Source organism: Macaca fascicularis, chromosome 15 (genome assembly GCF_037993035.2).
Source record: "Macaca fascicularis isolate 582-1 chromosome 15, T2T-MFA8v1.1".
NCBI lineage: Eukaryota > Metazoa > Chordata > Mammalia > Primates > Cercopithecidae > Macaca > Macaca fascicularis.
In genome coordinates this window covers 114,288,042-114,310,379 of record NC_088389.1, presented here as the reverse complement: position 1 = coordinate 114,310,379, position 22,338 = coordinate 114,288,042, and the positions used below count along the sequence as shown (strand labels likewise).

Genomic DNA, 22,338 nt, shown 5'->3' with positions numbered 1-22,338 from the left:
CCTGGGCACATACTGAGTAGACAAGTATTTATTGAATGACCAAATAGTGTTTTAAATATTTATTTGCAATATTTTGTACCTAGTTGGGATTTTTTTTTTCCTTTTTTAGACAGAGTCTTGTTCTGTCACCCAACCTGAAATGCAGTAGTGCCATCACAGCTCACTGCCACCTTGATCTCCTGGGCTCAAGTGATCCTCCCACTTCAGCTTCTGGAGAAGCTAGGACTGCAGACATGCACCACCACGCCCAGCTATTTTTTGTACTTTTTTTTGTTTTTTATTTTTTTGTTTGTTTTTATAGAGACAAGATTTCGCTGTGTTGCCCAGACAGGCTGGTCTTAGGAATATTTTAAGAATGTAATTTTGGAAAAATGTGTTTATTCTTAGTCATCTTAAATGTCTGATGGCATTATTACAGTTATTTTCCTGTACCAACAACTGCTACTACAAAAAAGATAAGAGAGGTGATACACTAGCTTGATTTAATCTCTCCACATTGTTTACATAAATCAAAATGTCATATTGTGCTTCATAAGTATATACAATCATGATGGCAGGTGGATCATGAGGTCAAGAGTTTGAGACCATCCTGGCCAACATGGTGAAACCCCATCTCTACTAAGAATACAAAAATTAGCGGGCATGGTGGTGCGCACCTGTAGTCCCAGCTACTCGTGAGGCTGAGGCAGAAGAATCGCTTGAGCCTGGGAGGCAGAGGTTGCAGTGAGCCAAGATTATGCGACTGCACCGTATCCTGGCAACAGAGTGAGACTCCGACTCAAAAATAATAGTAATAATAAAAAGTGAAGTTAAACTATACAAATACCATTAAATTGAGATTAGGAGCTTTTTTTAGAGACTGAAGTTGATACTTAAATCTGCCGCTGTTTACAGAGACTATTGGATTAGCATACTTAACAGATTCCATTTATTATAGGCATGAAAATATATGTATGTATTTGCAAAATATTGTTGCTAGACCTGAACTCTGATTTTTCTAGGTATAATTATACAACTATGAGTTAGTTTGATGTCCTGTAGATATGACAACAGTCTGCTTGGTTTACTGGTTAAGCAACTGCTATATAGATGTCTAAAACTTGGGGGTAATTTTTTTTGTTTTTACTCTTTAAAGCTCTTTCCAGTTTTCTTAAAGGATATAACTTTTACATTTAAAAAATACCTTATGCATATTTTTATTTTAAAATTAAGAAATTCAAATGATGTTGAAAAGTATAAAAAAGGGGACTAAGCGTGATGGCTCACACCTGTAAGCCCAGCACTTTGGGAGGCCGAGATGGGCAGATCACAAGGTCAGGAGTTCAAGACCAGCCTGGCCAATATAGTGAAACCCCATCTCTACTAAAAAAATTAAAAAATTAGCCAGTGTTGTGGGGCACACATGTAGTCCCAGCTGCTTGAGAGGCTGAGGCAGGAGAATCACTTGAACCCAGGAGGTGGAGGTTGCAGTGAGTCAAGATCGTGCCACTGCACTCCGGCCTGGGCGACAGAGTGAGACTTAGTCTCAAAAAAAAAAAAAAAAAAGGTGGGGGGACATTCAGCATAAAAGGTAAAGTTAACTTTTTTTCTTTTTTTGGTGATTCTGTCCAGAAAGGTGTTTATATGTTCATATATAATTTTTGACTTTTGTTAAGCAAATGGGGTCAACCACCCACAATTTTCTTTATCTTACTCTTTTTACTTGTATTACCTTGGTAGTCTTTCCATGTAGAACTAGCTCACTAGACTGTTATTTATTATTTTTGTGATTTATTGTTTTGGTTTGCTTATGAATATTTTGAGAAAGGAAAGCATGAACCTTAGAATTGGAGAAATCCGATGATGGGTAAGGAGCTTTAATCATCTCAGCCTCACTGGCTACATTTTTAACGTATCATGTAATACCAGTTTCAGTAGATTGTTTGGAGGATTTTGTGACATCATATGCATAAAGTACCTGACTCAGAGTTTATATGATTTACTTATATTAGTTTCTTTCCCCACAGCCTTTTGTTCAGCAGCGAATTGAGTTTCAAGTTTTTGCAGTAGAAGGAAGTATATCTATCCTAGCATGTGAATAGTGATATATTTAGTTTGTAATTCTTATCAGATTTAAATCAGAGAGATTATAAAAAATAAATTTTCTAAATAATACACTAACATTTGTGGCTGTGTACAGTTTTATGAGAGAGTGCCCCTTTCTCATATATGTTACATTTTCAGTGTGGTTGTTTCTCATACTTGGCATCCTTGTATAAAGGGTTATGCAGTGTTTTAAATAATACTACTAACTTTAAGGTTAAACATCAGACTCTTGGAGAATGATAACTGACAGAACCATGTATGTGGATGATTTATGGACATTTTTTCAAATGTTATTAGCAATATTGAGTAAGGAGCTAATTCAAAAATAGACTCTTGAAGGATCTCTACCTTAAGATACTGAAATAGCAAAGATTTGAATACAGCATTCAGATAACTATTTAGAGAACCCTGGCTAAATGCTGTTAATATGTGACTCTGTGGGAAATTTGTGAATGTTTTATCTTCAGAGCTGAAGTAAATTTTATTTTTGGATAGGTTGATTCCCACCCCCCAGGATGTTTAATAGGGTGAGATAATGGTTGTTTAAAAGCAAGTTTGGATGTTTGGATTTTGGAATGTTTGTAAAGGGTGACAGTGTTGCTTTTAAAGTCAGATTAACTCCATTTTCAAAGTGTTTACAGTTTAGAGCTTATCCTTGAATAATTAGATTAGCAATATTTGAATATCTTAGTGAGTGAATTGTGCCCAGGCGATTTCCATGTCTCATAATTCTCCCATCAGCCCTGCAGAATAGATATCTCTGTTCCTAATGAAGAAACCAAGGCTCAGAGACAGGTTACATCCTCCAGGTTACAGAACTAGTATGTAGCAAAACCAAGATTTGAATTCAGGCCTCCGTGTTTCAAAAATATTCTTTCCTAATTTGATTCTCTTCTCTTCCCTCCATATGTGTGTTTCATTTTCTTCTCAAAAACAGTCGAGAATGAGGAGTAAGCAAAGTCGACCCTCAACAGCTGAGATTGGCACAATAAAGTTGATACACTGTATCTTAGACATTTTCATTTCAGGACAGCATTTCACATTCTTTGCACATTCTATTTGATACGGTTTTCTAACTCTTAATTATTTGCTGCTTTTCTTCCTCAGATTAAAAATAGAAAATTTAGGGGAGAAAGAAGGTATGCTTTCAAGACAGGAACTTGACAGTCTGGTTAAAAAAAAAAGAAAAGAAAAAGGCAGATACAGGATACCTTGAGAGTCTGGAACAGTTATCACTATATTGCAGAACAGCAGTTGATATTCACACCAGTAACTCAGCATTATCAAAGTTAAAATTACATTCAGTAGAATGGAAAACAATTTTGGTGCTCACACAGGGGTAACCTTCAGTTAGCTGGAGAATCCACTCATGTGCAACACCTGGCTTTTGGATGATGTTGAAAAAAATGAGGGGTTACTGAAAGTTGTTTTGTCCGTGCTGGGTTCATTTTGAAATCATTAAATTGCTTATTCAAGGTGCATTAGAATTTTGATTCTTACGGTTTTTGAGAAAAAGGTTATTAATTCCAAGCTTTCAGCTCTCTGGCCTGTAGTTATCATAGGTTATCAGTGCAAGACCAGAGTTGGATGTACATCCTGTAGGAAGTATGGATACTTTCAAGCCCATTCTATCATCTATCTTTAATTTTGAGTTAATAGTGACCACATAGGCTTAACGACAGGAATAATTTAATGTAGGTAATCTTTTTAATGGAAATTACAAAATTCTTCCTTTATGGTTCTGGCTATTCCCTAGATGAAAGTATTTATTATTATTATTATTATTATTATTATTATTATTATTATTATTTTTGAGACGGAGTTTCGCTCTTGTTGCCCTAGGCTGAGTGCAATGGCATGATCTCAGCTCACCACAACCTCCATCTCCCGGGTTCAAGCGATTCTCTTGCCCCAGCCTCCCAAGTAGCTGGGATTACAGGTGTGTGCCACCATGCCTGGCTAATTTTGTATTTTTAGTAGAGATGGGGTTTCTCCATGTTGGTCAGGCTGGTCTCAAACTGCCGACCTCAGGTGATCCGCTGTGGCCCTCCAAAGTGCTGGGATTACAGATGTGAGCCACTGCGCCCGACCGAAAATATTTTGTATAATTGTAATAAGTTTTATTTTTCTGCAGAGGAATAGTGTCAGTGAGCTACCTCTGTCTAAACAGCTTTGAGATTTTCTAAGATGGCTAATTAAGTTTTTCTATATCAGTACTGTTTAGCTTCTGATTTTTGTTGTTGTATGATAAAAGTGTAGATTAAACAGACAAGGAAGTTAAGTTCAAATGTTAGAGAAAATTTCTAGAAATTTTGAAAACAGTGTAATCTGAAAGCTATTTCTCTATTCTGTAGGAAGCAGAATAGAAGTTTAAAGATATTTGAAGTATATGCAGAATTTTTAGCTGTAGGACAAATTCCATTTAGATAAAAGTACTACATTATTTAACTTGATTTAATTTTGTTAAATTAATAAACCCTAAAATATGGTTTATTTGGAGAAGTGTACCATATCTGGCATGGTACAATTAAGCTTAAGATTCATCTATCTTGGTTTCAAATAGAATGGCAGATAGCTGAACTTACACAGTTGTTTATCTCTTGGTTTTTGCTTGCTCGTTCCAAGTTTTGTATCATTTTTACTCAGAACAAATCAATTTAACAGTAGTCTTCTACTTGGAAGTGGTTCTAATATCTAAATTAGGTGACCTTGGTTGTTTGACAGTTAAAATAAGAACTGAGTTATAAATGGTAGTCATATGCAGTTCTCTGTAGTTCCCTAGAACTATACTGTATGCTATCACCATTTTTAACGTGTTTTCCAACTTTCAGCATAAAGTGCCGTAAATTCGTACTTCAGGATTAAGATGTCCCTCCAGAACCAAGAGTCCCATAAGGCTGGAGGATCCCAGTATCTATGACATTAATTGTCAACAGCTCTGTAAATTTGTGAGTGAACATGATTTCTCACATGTCTGTCAGGACTTTGGTTGGGTTTCTTGAGGTTTTGTTGTAAGGAATGAATGTGAAAATGTGTGTGTGATGCCAGGTACAGCATAGCTGTATAATAATGATTAATGGAAGTAATTTTTGAATGTGTACTGTAGTGTCCTACTCTTCTGCATCTGGGACACTGTAGAGAAGTCCTTAGTCTGTCCAGAAAGCCCTGATTATCTTTCAGGTACTGATGCTGACAACTCATGGTTAGGAGACTCCTGTCTTTAAATGTTACCAGAGGTTCAACTGAGCTTTATTCATTGCTGTTCTACTAGATTTTGAGATTATAGCTGTTTTGGATATCAGGTTTTAATTGTCTCTGCTACGTATTATGTTAATGGATGATCTTTTATCCTTCAGTGATCATCTCTGTTGTCATTTTCATGTCTTATATCCAGTCTGATCTGCTACCTAAAACTAAGTTCTCTTCATTCCATTTCCTTTCAGTTGACCTGCCCAAGATGAGACATGTATGTATGTATTTTATATATATATATATATTTTTTTTTTTTTTTTTTTTTTTTTTGAGACGAGTCCCGCTCTGTCACCCAGACTGGAGGGCAGTGGCGCGATTTTTGGCTCACTGCAACGTCTCCTCCTGGGTTCAAGTGATTTTCAAGCCTCAGCCTCCCAAGTAACTGGGATTACAGGTGTGTGCCATGATGCCAGGCTAAGTTTTGTATTTTCAGTAGAGATGGGGTTTCTCCATGTTGGCCAGGCTGATCTCAAATTCCTGACCTCAGATGATCCACCCACCTTGGCTTCCCAAAGTGTTGGGATTACAGTCATGAGCCACTGCACCCGCCCTCAGTAAGGCATATTTTAGCTTTGGGGAAGGTAATAATTTGAAATTGAAATACTCGGGAGTGCAGGCTACCTGTGTTTCGACTTCCTGATGTTTCTGTTTTTTTTCTTTTTTTTTTTGAGACAGGATCTGGTTCTGTTGCCCAAGCTGGAGTGCAGTGGCACAATCATAGCTCACTGCAGCCTCCAACTCCTGGGCTCAAGCAATCCTCCTATGTTGGCCTCCCAAAGTGCTGAGGTTACAGGTATGAACCACCACACCCAGCCCCTGCTGCAGCTTAAAAGTTCACAGTCAACTTTTAAAACTATTTTTATTAAAGTACAGCATAGAAGAATACATATATCATAAATGTACAGGTTTGTGTTTTAGCCTAAAGGTCAAGAAAGTAGAACATGATACGAATTCCCAAGAAGTCACTTTCAAACTTAAGGTTACCACTATTCTCACTTTGGACACCATGGATTTTGTTCCCAACCCTTAAAAAAACAAAAAACTTCATATAAATGAAATCATACAATTTATCTTCATTTGTGATTGGCTTTTTTGCTGTGTGTTGAGGTATCCATGATGATATGTGGCAGTAGTTCATTTGTTGTCATTGGGGGTAATCTAGTACATGACTGCACTTTAGTTTATTCTACAGTTGAGGGACATTTGGATTGCTTTCAGTTTTTGGCTAATATAAGTAATGCTGGTTCGAATGTTCTTGATTGTATTTGTTGATGTATTTGTTGTGGACATGTAATTTGTTAAATAGCGGAATTGTTGGGTCATGCGGTAAGCATATGGTCAACTTCTCTTGCAAAATGTTATTCTAAAATGTACTGATTTATACTTGTACCCACAGTGTGTGTGGTTTCCAGTTGCTCTGCATCCTCTGTAACACTCTAACAGTCTTAAACTGAACCCTTCAGTGCATTTGTCACTGGTTTTAATTTAACGTTATCTGTGTTGTTTGTCATCTAAATGAAAAGGATTTTATTTTTGTGAAATTCCTGTTTCAATTTATTGGCCATTTTTCAATTGGGTTGTGTTTCTTGGTGATTTGTAGACATTTATGAAATCTGGATTTGAGCTGTGCTGGTTGTATTGCAAATTGTCCCTTTAAGGGCTTATCTTTTTACTCTGCTAATGATAGTTCAGTATATGGTACCCCTTTAAAACAATGGTTAGGTCTTTTTGTATCCCACTTAGGTCATCTTTTCCAGTTGATCAACACTTGATTTCTTGTTATCTTTTTGGTAGTTTAATTGCATGTGGTCACAGAGTACAACTTGGTAAAATTTTAATTTTTTGAAATATGCTGACTTTCTTTATGGCCCAGGATATGTAGTCAAATTTAGTAAAGGCACTTAAAAAGAATGCTTATTCTGCAGTTGTTGGGTTTGGTGGTCTGTGTATGCCCAGTTAGGTCATATGTTAATTGTTCATATCTTTTCTGTTTTTACTAATTCATTTTTGCCCATTTAGTTTGTCATTTTCTCTGAGATAAATGTATCACATTGTTTATAATAGCCAAAAGGTAGAAACAACCCAAATGCCCATCACCTGATGAGTGGATAAACAAAATAGGTGGTATATCCATACAATGGAATACTATTTGGCCATAGAAAGGGATGAAGTATTGATACATGCTATGACATGGGTGAATCTTGAAAACATGCCAAGTATAAGAAGCTAGTCACAAAGACCATATGTTATAATACTGCCTTTATATGAAATACTCCTATGGAGACAGAAAGTATAAATTACTGGTTTCTTATGGTTGGAAGTGATGAGGCATAGGTAGGTGATAGCTGTAGGGTATAGATTTTTTTTGAGGTAATGAAAATGTTCTGAAATTGACTAACACATATCTGTGAATACTCCAGAAATCATTGAATTGTATACTTTAAATGAGTGAATTATGTGGTATGAGTTATGTCTCCATGAAGCTTAAAAAATTCTGTTGTTTTTGTGAGTATTTGAAAGGATGTAAGAATAGATGCATTTTTTTTTTTTTTTTTTGAGACGAAGTTTCGCTCTCATCACCCAGGCTGGAGTGCAGTGGCAATCTCGGCTCACTGCAACCTCTGCCTCCCAGGTTCAAGCGATTCTCCTGCCTCAGCCTCCTGAGTAGCTGGGATTACAAACACGCACCACCATGCCCAGCTAATTTTTGTATTTTTAGTGGAGATGGGGTTTCACCATGTTGGCCAAGATGTTCTCGATCTCCTGACCTTGTGATTCGCCTGCCTCGGCCTCCCAGAGTGCTAGGATTACAGACGTGAGCCACTGCGCGCGGCCAGATGTGTGTCTTTAATCTAGCATCTTACCTTCAAATCCTAAAATGTGGTAAAATGCTGTATAACTGTATGTTCTATAATAAAGTCATTCATTTCAGAATAATGAGGGATATCAAAGATTTTGGAGAAGATTTCTGAGTTTCAGGTTAAGAAACACAAATCTAGTTTTACCCTCATTTTGCATATGAAAAATAGTTAATCTGGATAGGTTTGTCTTTGAAGTCAAATCTAGGTTTGAATCCTAACTCCCAGTTTATTAGCTGTGTCAGTGTGGGGGGAAGGGAGACATCTGTAACCTCTTTTTCTGTGTCCGAAATAGGATTAAAATCTCTCTTCCTCACAAAATTGTTGAGTATTAAGAGAACTGGCATAGTAGTAGCTACCATTGATTGACTACTGCCTATATACCTGATGTTTGCATTTATATACATTCTCGTTTAATCCTTACAAACCATGTGTTCTGCCGTTCATTATATTATTATTTCGGATGGCTACTAAAGGGAAAATGAGGTGTCTAATAATGGGAGGCTAGTTAAATTATGACCTGTTTCTAGATATAGAATATCATGCAAATGGTGTTCTATGAAGATTTTCTCTTAGTTACTTGGAAATTGCTTGTCTTAGATAAAAGGATTATGTATCGTATGATTTCAAATAAAGGAAAGAAAATGCAGATGGAAAAGCTTCAAAATATTTACTGAAGCGAAGTTTTGTGTTATCTTTATGCTTTTTTTTGGTATTTTTCAAAATGTTAGCAATGTGTATGGGAGTTGACAAAGGTAAAATAGATTTTTTAAAAACCAGTTGTTTACATTGGCTGTTGTAATTTGATTATGGAAAATTTTATTCATATACAAATGTAGAGTGTTAGGAACTTTCATGTACCTATCTCTGATTTTCAACAATGATACATAGCTTACCATGTTATTTATATATGCCTTCCCTTCCTTGTCCCCATAAGATTTTTAAAATCTCAGACATTCTATCATTTAATGTCTATTTATTGTGACAACCAGAAAAATGCCCCTATGTATTTCCAAAAACCTTCTTGGCAGCAGTTTCCTCGTCTATGGCGATCCATTGCTGTGGGACAGTGAGGTAGAGTGATTTGAAGATGTGATTCTTTTCTGAATTTGGACTGATTTCCTGAGCCAGTCTTTTAATGTAGATTCCTGGGCCCACTCTGAAGCTTTCCTATTTGGGCAGTCTGGTAAAACCTAAGCATACTGGTGATTTTGTTAAAGATCTGAGAATAGTATAAGTAAGTTTTTCTTTATAGCAGGATGCTCTTTTGTCTGATTTTATATGTCTGGTCCCTGGAAAGCCTTCTTCAGGTTTTATTGGCAGCTTTGTAGTCTTTCTTTAGTTTTCACTTATGGAAAGCCTTCTCTGACTTCCCTTTATGCTTCCTGTGGACTTCATGGTTTTACTTGACTCTCGTTGGACTGTTCACCTTCAGGGAAAGAGTTGTGTCTTTTGTCTTTGATTTTCCATAGTACTGCTTATTAATAAATATTGAATAAAATAAGTGGGAAGGATGGTCAGTATAATGCAGATTAAGTATACCTTATCCAAAAACTTTTTTTTTTTTTTTAAACAGACAGACTTGGGACCAGAAGTGTCTCAGATTTTTTTTTTTTTTTTTTTTGGAATATTTGCCTTATATACTTACTGGTTCAGCATTCCTAATGTGAAAATCCAAAGTTTTGAAATGCTCCTGTGAGCATTTCCTTTGAGTGTCATGGATGCTCAAAAAGTTTTGAATGTTTGTGCATTTCAGATTTGGGGTATTTGCATTAGAGCTACTCCACCCCCAGGCCAAGAATATGAGATTGGCTGTGTATACTATATTCAACTAGAAAGAAAGGAACAGGACTGAAGATAGAAGTCTGAGGAATAGATTATTTTGGACGTAGTAAGAGCTAATTGTGGCTCGAACTAAATCTGGTCTCGTTGACATAAAAAGAATAAGGATATTGGGAAGCAATGCATTGTTAGGCCTTAGCAGAGGATTGAACATAGGATATGTGCACTATAATAAGACCTTTGTGTTAGAGATGAAATGATAATCATTTCTTACTAAGATCAAGATACTGACATAAGAAGGACGCATCTCTATATTGTCTGAATTGGGGAGTTTTTGTTTTGTTTTGTTTTTAGAGGCGGGATCTCGCTCTGTCACCCAGGCTGGAGTGCAGTGGTGTGATAATAGCTCACTGCAGCCTTGAACTCCTGGGCTCAAGCAGTCCTCCTGCCTCAGCCTCCTGGAACATTGGCATTATGGTGTTTGAACTGTAGTGTCTGTAGTAGAGGCCTCTATGAGGTACCTCTAGAAACTAGACTGTATGGTGCTGTGCAAACAACTGTAATACATACTTACTTTATTTTTATTTAGTTTAAGGAAGAAATCTCTAAACGTTTTAAATCGCATACTGACCAACTTGTGTTGATATTTGCTGGAAAAATTTTGAAAGATCAAGATACCTTGAGTCAGCATGGAATTCATGATGGACTTACTGTTCACCTTGTCATTAAAACGCAAAACAGGTATGGTTTCGGAAGATGTACAGCTTTAAAATCGTGGATAAATGTTCATACTTCTAAAAGTAACTAGTGTTGGCTGTAAATTACTTTCCCTGTCATTAATATTTAAATAGTTAAAATTCTTTCCTTGCTGTCGATAATTTTTTTTTTAAAAAAAGTGATTGCATGTTAATGCTTACGCGATTGTCAGATAACCATTTCATATTTTACAGGGTTCATTGGTATTTAGTTATTATATCTAAATTATTTGCATTAGAACAAGCAAGTTTTTAGCTTTTCTCTCTTTTTTTGAAACGGAGTCTCACTTTGTCGCCCAGGCTGGAGTGCAGTGGCGAGATCTTGGCTCACTGCAAGCTCCGCCTCCTGGGTTCATGCCATTCTCCTGCCTCAGCCTCCTGAGTAGCTGGGACTACAGGCGTACACCGCCACGCCCGGCTAATTTTTTATATTTTTAGTAGAGACGGGGTTTCACTGTGTTAGCCAGGATGGTCTCGATCTCCTGACCTTGTGATCCGCCCGCCTTGGCCTCTCAAAGTGCTGGGATTACAGGTGTGAGCCACCGCACCCAGCCCAGCTTTTCTTTTAGTAAGGAAATTTTTAGACAAAGATCGTGAATGACTTATCTCCTTAGCAAACCACAAATTGATAATCATATTTCATTAAGTCTAAGGAACTTTTTTTTTTTTTTTGAAAGAGAGAAAGTCACGCCGTGTTGCCCTGGCTGGGTTCAAGTGATGCACCCATGTCAGCCTGGGACCGTAGGTGTGCCACAGTGTCCAGCTGGCACCACCAATTTTAAAGAGATACCTTTGTGTATCACTACGAAAGAATACTGCTAACTGAATTGATGTTTTCTTGTCACTTAAAAGGTTTATTTTATGCTTAGTGAAGAGCTCCTTTAGACTTAACGTGGGTATGGAATTTTATCGTATCACTCTTGCATGACATACAAAGACTTAGTTGTCAGTGTCCATATTTTTTCATACAGTATCAAATTCTGTTCTGTCAAAGAGTGTTGGTGGTGCAGCATTTCTTAAAAGAGCTCTCCAGTATTTTCTCCAGGATTTTGTTCCAAGCCATTAACACTCATTCTGTAAGTTTTTATGCTGGTATTCACCAACAGCAAATACTTGCTTTACTCATTCAAAATATTCCTTCTATTTTGGTGCTATTCTGAATACATGATAACTTCTGTCAGTGCCGATTAATGGTGTAATTTTTTTGAAGACACTTAATGTGGTAATTAAGCCTGTCATGTATGGTACAACAGTGTAGCCAGGCATTCAGTTGAAGTCATGTAGACTACATGTGCAGGAATGTAGTTGATGCCTGGCTGTCAGCAATTGAAAGACAGATCCTGATTTCAGAGATGTTAAAATGGAAAAATGTGTGCTTAGCTAAAGTCAGGGAAAGAAGCAAGGAGTGAGATTCAAAACTCTTGTCTGGTATCATGGAAAGGTTTTCTTTATTTCTTTACTTTTTTTTTTTTTTTGAGACGAATTTTGCTCTTGTCGCCCAGGCTGGAGTGCAGTGGCACGATCTCGGCTCACTCCAACGTCTGCCTCCAGGCTCAAGTGATTCTCCTGCCTCAGCCTCCCAAGTAGCTGGAATTACAGGCATGCGCCACCATGCCCAGCTAATTTTGTATTTTTAATAGAGATGGGGTTTCCCTATGTTGGCCAGGCTCGTCACAGACGCCTGACCTCAGATCAGGCCTCCCAAAGTGCTGGCTTTACAGGTGTGAGCCACCTTGCCTGGCTTATTTCCTTTTAGAGATAATACTAAATAATAATCAGGCCAGGCACAGTGGCTCACGCCTGTAATCTGAGCGCTTTGGGAGGGTGAGGCAGGGCCATCACCTGAGGTCAAGAGTTCCAGAGCAACCTAGTCAACATGGTGAAACCCCATCTCTACTAAAAATACAAAAAATAGCCCCGGCACAGTGATGTGCACCTGTGGTCCCAGCTACTCAGGAGGCTGAGGCAGGAGAATCGCTTGAACCTGGGAGGGGGAGGTTACAGTGAGCCGAAATCATGCCACTGCACCTCCAGCCTGGGTGACAGAGCAAGACTTTGTCTTTAAAAAAAAAAAAAAAAGGTAATAATTATTAATCATATTGATTGACTTTCTTTTGGTGAACTCTCACTTTTTATTGTTTTCAAGAATTTCAGGGGCCTTAGTAAAACTGGCTCATAACCCTCAAAAACTAGAAGGGGATAGATAAAAAAGTTGTGGGTTTTTTTGTTTGTTTGTTTTTAAAGAGTCTCACTCTGTCGCCCAGGTTGGAGTGCAGTGGTACAATCTTGGCTCACTACAACCTCCACCTCCTAGGTTCAAGCAATCCTCCTTCCTCAGCCTCCTGAGTAGCTGGGATTACAGGCATGCACCACCACTCCTGGCTAATTTTTGTATTTTTAGTAGATACAGGGTTTTACCATGTTGGCCAGACTGGTCTTGAACTCCTGACCTCAGGCGATCCACCTGCCTCGGCCTCCCAAAGTGCTGGGATTACAGGCGTGAGCCACCACACCTGGCCAAGATAAAGAAGTTTTTTATATAGTCAAACTTTGTGGGTGTAACTGGTTACTGACTTCCCTCTTATGAAATAACCTATCTCCCTCTGTTACATAAGCAATATGATTAAAACTAATGAAATATTTATGTACGTTATACTCAGAGAGGAGGGGCAATTGCAGCATATTTTGTATTTTGCAGGATTTTATTTTATTTTGTACTTTTTGTTCCTAACGCTTAGTTTTCTCAGGCTTTTTATTAAATGATAATTTGATTTCATCTGAGAGTTTACTCTTTATTTCTAGATGTCAGGATTTCAGTGGTTCTTTCAAAAATAATCAGCTCTACTGCTTACTCTGTGATTAATTATTTTCCCTAGGCCTCAGGATCATTCAGCTCAGCAAACAAATACCGCTGGAAGCAATGTTACCACATCATCAACTCCTAATAGTAACTCCACATCTGGTTCTGCTACTAGCAACCCTTTTGGTTTAGGTAAGTGTCTTTAGTCATCTCCATAGGGATGGGAAAAAATACTCCTTTCCCTTCCTGGGTAGCTTCAGATAAAATGAGAAAAGAAAACGTTATGTCACTTTAACAACAAAAATTTAAAAAAAAACTTATATATTCCTATAATTGTAGATATTAAGGAAATAGGTAGGGATATGGATATTCTTACATATCAGTTGGTGCCTTTCTTTTTAATAATGAAAGAGATGTAGTGTGTGTGTACCTGATCTGACTACCACATAATTTAGTATGAGTAAGATTAGCTGGTTATTTATTTATTTATTTTTTTGAGACGGAATCTCGCTCTGTTAGCTGGTTATTAATCATAAGCCAGCGTCCCTGAATCATAATTTTTTCATCAGTAAAAGGAAAGAATCAGACTGCATTAGTTATTTTGTAACTGTCCTGAACACATGGAAAGGGGTCTGGGAAGCCAGCCTAGCCTAAAACTGCTTTTGCTTTTATTATATTAGTTTTGTTTTATTTTTTAAGAGAGGCAGGATCTTGCTCAGTCACTGAGGCTAGAGTGCAGTGGTGCCATCATAGCTCACTGCAGCTTCAGACTCCTGGCTTATGGCGTCCTGCCTTGGCGTCCCAAAATGCTGGGGTTACAGATGTGAGCCACTGTGCCTGGCCTGTATTAGATTTATATATTGAGGTTCTGTGGAAGATTTTTTTTTTTTTTTTTTTTTTGAGACAGAGTCTTGCTCTGTTGCCCAGGCTGGAGTGCAGTGGCGTGATCTGGGCTCACTGCAACCTCCACCTCCCGGGTTCAAGCGATTCTCCTGCCTCAGCCTCCTGAGTAGCTGGGATTACAGGAGTGTGCCACCACGCCCGGCTAATTTGTTTGCATTTTTAGTAGAGATAGGGTTTCACTGTGTTAGCCCAGATGGTGTAGATCTCGTGACCTTGTGATCCCCCGAAGTGCTGTTATCCATTATCTTTTGATAATAGATAGCCAAACTCAGTGGCTTATTACAACAAAGCTTCATTTCTTGCTACATTTTTCTGCATGCTACTTGCTTTTTACCGGTTTGTAAGGTGCCCGTCCATATAGTCCCTCAGAGACTCAAGGTAATGAAAGTCGTTTTTCATTCTGCTGTATTATAGCTCTACCGTTTGGAACATGGCAGAAGAGACAGCTAAAGGGTTTTAAGTTGAACCTGCTATACTTTGACCAGAAGTGGCACATACCATTTCTTGTAGTCCTTTGGCATTTCACATAGGCCTGTCCAAGTGCAAAAGAAATAATAAGGCTGCAAAATGAAATGTTTGGTGAGCACTGCAATCTGCTACTGTAGTTAGTCATACTGAAGTTTTTGTGGTTTCAAGAATGCATTAATACATTTATCTCTGTGCTTTTTGTATATGGTGTTCATTGTGCCTAGTATTCAGTCCCCCTCCTAACCTTCTTTACGTTTCCTTGCAAAGTATTTATGCTCCAGACTCATTAAGTGTTGTCTCTTCTTCTGAAAGTAGGCATTCCACTTAGGTTATATTACCATAATATCCTGTGAATATTCTTTACTGAAGTACTTAACATCTGTGTAGACATTTATTTTCTTGTCTGTCTTTCCCACTAGATTGAGTTCTGAGAATGTCTTTCTCTTTGCCTTATTCTCAATACATGTGTAGCACAGTCTCTGGCATATATAAAAAGTGCTTAGTAAGTGAGGAATGAATGCATTTGGTTGGTTATGTAATTTTACAAAGTAAACACTTTGTGATTACCAAAGTAAGCACTTGGTCATCCTGTTGCTCTGTTAGGTTTCTCCTTGGTTTAAGTCCTCCAAAGAGAAATCTATTTCCAAGTGTTCCCTGGCATTCTGTATCCTTGATTGGCAGTATCAGCCCTCTTGTACCCAGAGTTTATAGGTGAATTCTGCTTCCTGTTAATAGAACTTAAACTAGTCTTTTGGAAAGATTATTAGAACTATAGTCTGGTGTGTGTATTTATTATTTCTTCCTTTAGCTGGCATATTCTGGAGTGTTTTTTTCTGACACCAGCCAGTTGTCCAACACCAGCTCTGTGTCCAAGATTCAGTTTCTTTTCTGATACTGCCTACCTACAGTTAGTATCCGATCTCACAAGTTAGCAGACTTAGTCCTACAAGACTGCCCCTACTTCAGATACTAGTCACAAGTTCTAGGCCACCTGTACTTCTGACTGACCAGTTCTAAATTGGGGGTTCCCCTGACCTCCTCCTCAGGTTCAATAATTGCTAGAATGGCACCTGGAACTCAAGAAAACACTTATACGTTTACCTGTTTATTATAAAGGATACAACTCAGAAACAGACAAATCTTGAAAGAGAATTATAAGGGCACAAGGTATGTGGGGCATGGAAGTTCAGCTCAAAGGTTCCAGGTCCCCTCAGCGCACAACTCTCCTAACACTCAGATATGCTTTTCATGTTGAGTTTTCTTAATCTTATTGTTCAAGAATTTGCATAGAGCTCTATCTCCAGCTCCCTTCCCTCACTTTCTTGGTGGGTGGGGCTGAAAGCTTCAGCCCTTTAATCACTTTGTCTTTCTGGTGCCCAGCTCCTTTCTGAGGCTATCCAGGGGCCTAAGTCACTTCATTAGCATAATTTTCAAAAAGGGCTTGTAATGAATAATAAAAGATACTCCTGTCACTCAGAAAATTCCAAAGGTTTTAGTAACTCAGGATCAAGGAGAAAGACCAAATATATTTATGTATTATACTACACACATGAAAATATATTTTGTTGATTTTATTACTTAAATTTAATAACCAAAGTGTAAATTTTTGGCTAATTTCAATGATAGGAATTAAATATTAGTAATAGGTATTCGGTTTGTTTTTAAATGATTTCTTGTGATAGACTGTTGGGTCAACTAATACTTTTTTGCATCTTCATAGTTTATGTCATGTTAATGATAAATTTTCTGACTTGGTTTGTATGTTTTTGCCCTTTGTCTTCTTAGGTGGCCTTGGGGGACTTGCAGGTCTGAGTAGCTTGGGTTTGAATACTACCAACTTCTCTGAACTCCAGAGTCAGATGCAGCGACAACTTTTGTCTAACCCTGAAATGATGGTCCAGATCATGGAAAATCCCTTTGTTCAGAGCATGCTCTCAAATCCTGACCTGATGAGACAATTAATTATGGCCAATCCACAAATGCAGCAGTTGATACAGAGAAATCCAGAAATTAGTCATATGTTGAATAATCCAGATATAATGAGACAAGTATGTGGAAAGTTCTTTCAATTTGTTTAGCTAAAAAATGATATATTTGTTATGTAATTTTCTATGATTAACGAGATTATCCTATATGTATGGTTAAGCTAAAGAGAGAAATCCTTATCTTTGTTTAAGAAAACTCAACAAAGCCCTAATTTGGCTATTTGAACTCTGAATTTTCTGTTAAATTGAGGGATCTTTGTAAATAGTTTATTTTAAAGGATTAAGAATCAAAAAGTCCAATGTTGGAGATGTGAAATTCACTCTTAACGAAGTGCTTTCTTCTTTATGTTATTTGAATGCTAAGTTCCTTTTTTGAGGTGAAATACACCAGGGATTATTTAAAATAATCTCCTGCCTTGTATATTGAATACAAAATTGCAACAACTCTAAAGCTTTAATTGGTTTTTATTTGTGATTCTAGAATCAGACAACACCTCGTTTTATAAAATAGAGTGTTCCCATGAGCTGAGCAGAAGAGGTTGGCTTTATAGGCATAAAAGGGCTGAAGAAAGCAAAAACGAACAAAAAGCAGATGGGTCATTTCAAAGTTACTTTCCTAATAGGGTTAAAATGGAGGGAACTCTTTCTTGTTACAGTGACTCACGCTGACTGCAGCTTACTATGGTTTTGAGGGGGAAACTGGCCCTTTTCATAGTTGACTTGATTACATGGCACTTGGCACAAGTGGCTCCATTTTGGTTTGGTCTGGTCTGCTGGGGCATAGTGCAGGAGGCTGGTCCAAAACAGTGGCCTCCCATAAACTTTGTTTAATGGCAGTTAATAAAGTAATTCATGTAATTCATGTGTATTTCAATGCCTTTTTTTCTTTTTAAATTTTTTCGGAAATCTTTTTCTTAGACGTTGGAACTTGCCAGGAATCCAGCAATGATGCAGGAAATGATGAGGAACCAGGACCGAGCCTTGAGCAACCTAGAAAGCATCCCAGGGGGATATAATGCTTTAAGGCGCATGTACACAGATATTCAGGAACCAATGCTGAGTGCTGCACAAGAGCAGGTGATCCACTGGCTCCAAGGTTCAGGCCAAGGAGTAGCTTCTGTTTTAACACAAATATGTGTATGACTGAGGGTAGCTTTTATATGAGGAATGTGGTTTTCAGTTTTTAAAATGTTTAGTGGCCGGGCACGGTGGCTCATGCCTGTAATCCCAGCACTTTGGGAGGCTGAGGCGTGCAGATCCCGAGGTCAGGAGCTCGAGACCATCCTGGCTAACATGGTGAAACCCCGTCTCTACTAAAAATACAAAAAATTAGCCGGGCGTGGTGGTGGGCACCTGTAGTCCCAGCTACTTGGGATGCTGAGGCAGGAGAATGGCGTGAACCCGGGAGGCGGAGCTTGCAGTGAGCCAAGATCGCACCACTGCACTCCAGCCTGGGCGACAGAGCAAGACTCCGTCTCAAAAAAAAAAAAAAAAGTTTCTTGTCTTATTTAAAACAAAAGCTTATTATTTGTGATTTTTTTGTCTTTATTACAGTTTGGTGGTAATCCATTTGCTTCCTTGGTGAGCAATACATCCTCTGGTGAAGGTAGTCAACCTTCCCGTACAGAAAATAGAGATCCACTACCCAATCCATGGGCTCCACAGACTTCCCAGAGTTCATCAGCTTCCAGCGGCACTACCAGCACTGTGGGTGGCACTACTGGTAGTGCTGCCAGTGGCACTGCTGGGCAGAGTACTACTGCGCCAAATTTGGTGCCTGGAGTAGGAGGTATGCTTATAACAACTCAGGCTTTTTTCTTTGTTGTCCTCACTTACATAATTAAAACATTGTTTATACTCTTATTCTTTGTGCTTTTGTGTGTGTGTGTATGGTGAGTATCTTTTATAAACTATCTTTTTCATGTTTTTTTTTTTTTGATATAGAGCCTCACTCTTATTGCCCAGGCTGGAGTGCAGTGGCACAGTCTTGGCTCACTGCAGCCTCCACCTCCTGGGTTCAAGCGATTCTTCTGCCTCAGCCTCAGCCTCCTGAGTAGCTGGGATTATAGGCGCCCACCACCACGCCTGGCCAATTTTGTATTTTTAGTGGAGACGGGGTTTCTTCATGTTGGTCAGGCTGGTCTTGAACTCCTGACCTCAGGTGATCCGCCTGCATCGGCCTCCCAAATTGGTGGGATTATAGGCGTGAGCCACTGCACCTGGTCACATTTTTTTTTTTAATGGAAGCTTTAAATGTAGAGAGAACACTTAGTTATCTGTGTGGTTGTTACTAGAGCACATGTTTGCTGTCTTTAGCCTGGTTTTGTATTTTTAGATCAGTAGATTGTCAAGTACGCGTCTTGAGGTCAAGGCTATACTGGCTGCATCAGAGCACCTGCCAGATTTATTAAAAATCAGATTCCCAGATCTTACCCTCAGACTTTGTGGAGCTGAATTTTTCATAGTGGGGTTAAGATGTGTGTTTGTGTAAAGCAGATTCTCATGTGTGAACAGGTTAGAAATTTACTTTTGTCCACTTTTCTGTAGACTGGACTCAGTAAGTAGATGTCTTCCTTTCAGCTGTTCAGATACTACATGCTGATGTTTTGTCCATGAATTAGGTCCAAGATCATTAGCCATAGTGACAGTTTTGGTCCTAATGCTTGGCATATAAGTAGGAAGAAATGAGGCATGGGAACACTTCCCTAAAATGAGACAGACTGGGTATGTTTTAAAAGTTGCCTGTACTTTGGCAGAGAAAGTGGAAAGATGAGGTGCTGAATGAAGAATTTTTAAAAATTCATTCCTGAAAGAAGAATCAGAATGAGAAGAGTAATTAATGATCACAGTTGATATATATTCTTTTATAGAATACAGTGGATATCTTGAGATTTATGTATATAATATAGTTTTTGTAAAATCTGAATACCATTTTAAAATCAATAAAAAATAATCTGTTCTATATTCTACTTAATCCTTGCTTGATACTAACAATTTTTTGAGAGGGTTGCATTGTTCTTACTTTAAAGGATATAGAGCAGGCAAAGATTTAATCATATTTCCTGAATGGTTAGGCTATTGTTTTCTTTCCCTTTACCATGGTTGTCTACAGTAATAACTTTTGTCTAAAAAACCAAAAACCAAAAATCAGATTTGCAACCTTTTACTCAGATATTTAATGGTTTGATACTTTTAACATTTCATGTTAATATTTCCATCAAAGGAAAACAAGAAATAGCAAGAATGAACTTTCTGTGCTGTGGCCTATCAGATTGTCAGCATATTTGTACAGTATTATGATTCTTACTCAACTGTGACATTTGATGCATACATATATGCACACACATACATGTAAAGATGAAATTCTTGACTCTTCTTTGGTCCTGTAAGCACTTACTCTAGAATATAAGGAAGTGTTAGAGCAGGAGTTGACAGATTTTTCATGTGAAGGGTCAGATAATACTTTAGTTATTGCTGGCCAAGAGGCAAAATGGAGAATATTGCATCAAAAGACAAATTTCCACAAATTTTTTAATTGACAAAATAAAAAATTTGGTAATATTTAGTTACAATATTTTCCTTATATCTACTGATAAGAAGAATGGGACTTCTTTGGGGGAATAACATTTTGCTTAATTGAGGTTCAGTGTTCTGTTTACCAAAATTGCAAAGTTCATCTGTTAATAGTGATATGTAATGAGACTTGACTGACTTTATTCAAAATACATACTCATTCCAAAAGCATTTGATTTTAATAGCATATTTATCAGTTTGGAAGGCAATTTATAGAATTCCATTAGATAATGTTGTTTTTAACATGCCATTACATTCAGATTAATCACTTCAAAGCGAAGATTAGATAGTAGCTCCTCAGTTGCACAGTTAAGTGAATTTTGAAATGTGAATTGCCTTTGCATTTGCATTGAGGTCTGAAAAATGTTGCTGGTAGTATGAGCTCAAAAGTAAATATTCAAATTTGTGGGAATGGAGATCTCGTTTCTCGTGTTTTTTTTTTTTTTTTTTTGACAACATAGGAAGTCTGTAAAGCACCTTGACATTAGTTGTGATTCAAACAATTTTAGTTGTCAAAATAACTTTAGTATGATCACACATGAATGCTGCTTTGCTTTGTAGTTGTAGGTTGAATTCATGGAGAAGCATTACGAAGTCTCTAAGAAAAACGAATTCATATAGTAATTCAGTGTTTGGTTGTTGGTAGGTTGACAGGGTGGTGGTTCTCATTTACCAAAATTTTAGTCTTTGGCGTGAGCTGATAGAATAATGCAATGAAACTTTACATCTGCTAAGTCACCATCAACCTTTTGTGTGGTTAGAATGTTGAGCTATTGTCAGATATATATAATGTCAGAATATTGAGCTATTGTTAATAAAAGTAATGAAGTTGACTATGGTTAAGTTCACAGGAGTGAACAATGCTCCTCATTGATACTCCTGGTTCAGTAGTATGTGATCTCCTGGTTCAAGATAGATCAAAATATTTTCCAGAGTAGCTCCTGATGAATAAGACAGTGAATAACTATAGTCTTTAAGGTTAAATACCTTACATTTTTATATGCTTTGAAAATATGTCCAACTAAGTCCTTTTAATTCCGCACGTAGCAGATTCTACTTCAAGTTATATAAAATTCGTATTTCTCAGCTTTTTAAAAAATAGTCTTACCCTGGTTGTTCCATTCAGATTATTTATAGAGGATAATTTTTTGGTCACTTCAAACTTGCCATTGATTCCTCATACAATTGAGCAGTATCAGTAACATCTGTCAGCTCATCAGGAACTTAGAAATAGCACTCAGAATCATTTGCATTGTTTTTAAATTGAATATTGATATCCTTAACTCTGAGAAAAACTGTTCTTCCTGAGAGCCGAGTAGACTTCAGTGAGTTTATTTTCTCTGGACACATTTGGTTACTGCAGTCAAGATTTAATTAACTGTTAGTCATCACTAGTACTTGGCTTTCTTTGGCTAACAAGTTACTTGGAAACTTAACTTTGGTTGCAGTCTTATTTTCATTTTTGTGGAAAAGTGGCTATGATGAGGTGTTTCGTTTTAAAGTTTATATTTTTTCTGACCATTGCTTTTCTGTGAGTGGGGAGTATTGTGATGAGTAGTTGTGCCGGAAGTGTTTATATATGTTGTATTCTTTCAGTGTCATTGCATAAGAAACACAAGTTTTGCCATCTCATTTAATAAAATATATTCCACTGTGCCTTAGAAACCTGACATTTGTAACTCCCCTTCTTCCTTTTTTCTTGTTCTGGCATGATTGGTATATACTGGTAATTATTTTTTTTAATGCTGCAGTGATTTTGTGCTGCGTGAGTAAAATTGATACACTGTGATTTGTAGTAGTATACTGAACAACAGTATGAAGGAGGTCAGGTGTGGCATGGTGGCTCACACTTGTTATCCCAGCACTTTGGGAGCCTA

At 37.6% G+C, this 22,338-nt stretch overlaps 1 protein-coding gene across 2 annotated transcripts in view; it reads left to right on the top strand.

Annotated features, from left to right (window-relative positions):
- The window catches only part of UBQLN1 (ubiquilin 1), a 47,873-nt gene that overhangs the window by 11,274 nt on the left and 14,261 nt on the right, over positions 1-22,338 (top strand). For both annotated transcript variants that reach the window (XM_005582026.5, XM_005582025.5), the window contains exons 2-6: positions 10,567-10,718; positions 13,609-13,724; positions 16,689-16,951; positions 17,807-17,965; positions 18,443-18,677. In XM_005582026.5, the coding sequence (XP_005582083.1) occupies positions 10,567-10,718; positions 13,609-13,724; positions 16,689-16,951; positions 17,807-17,965; positions 18,443-18,677 (925 nt within the window). The remainder of the gene's footprint in view (positions 1-10,566; positions 10,719-13,608; positions 13,725-16,688; positions 16,952-17,806; positions 17,966-18,442; positions 18,678-22,338) is intronic.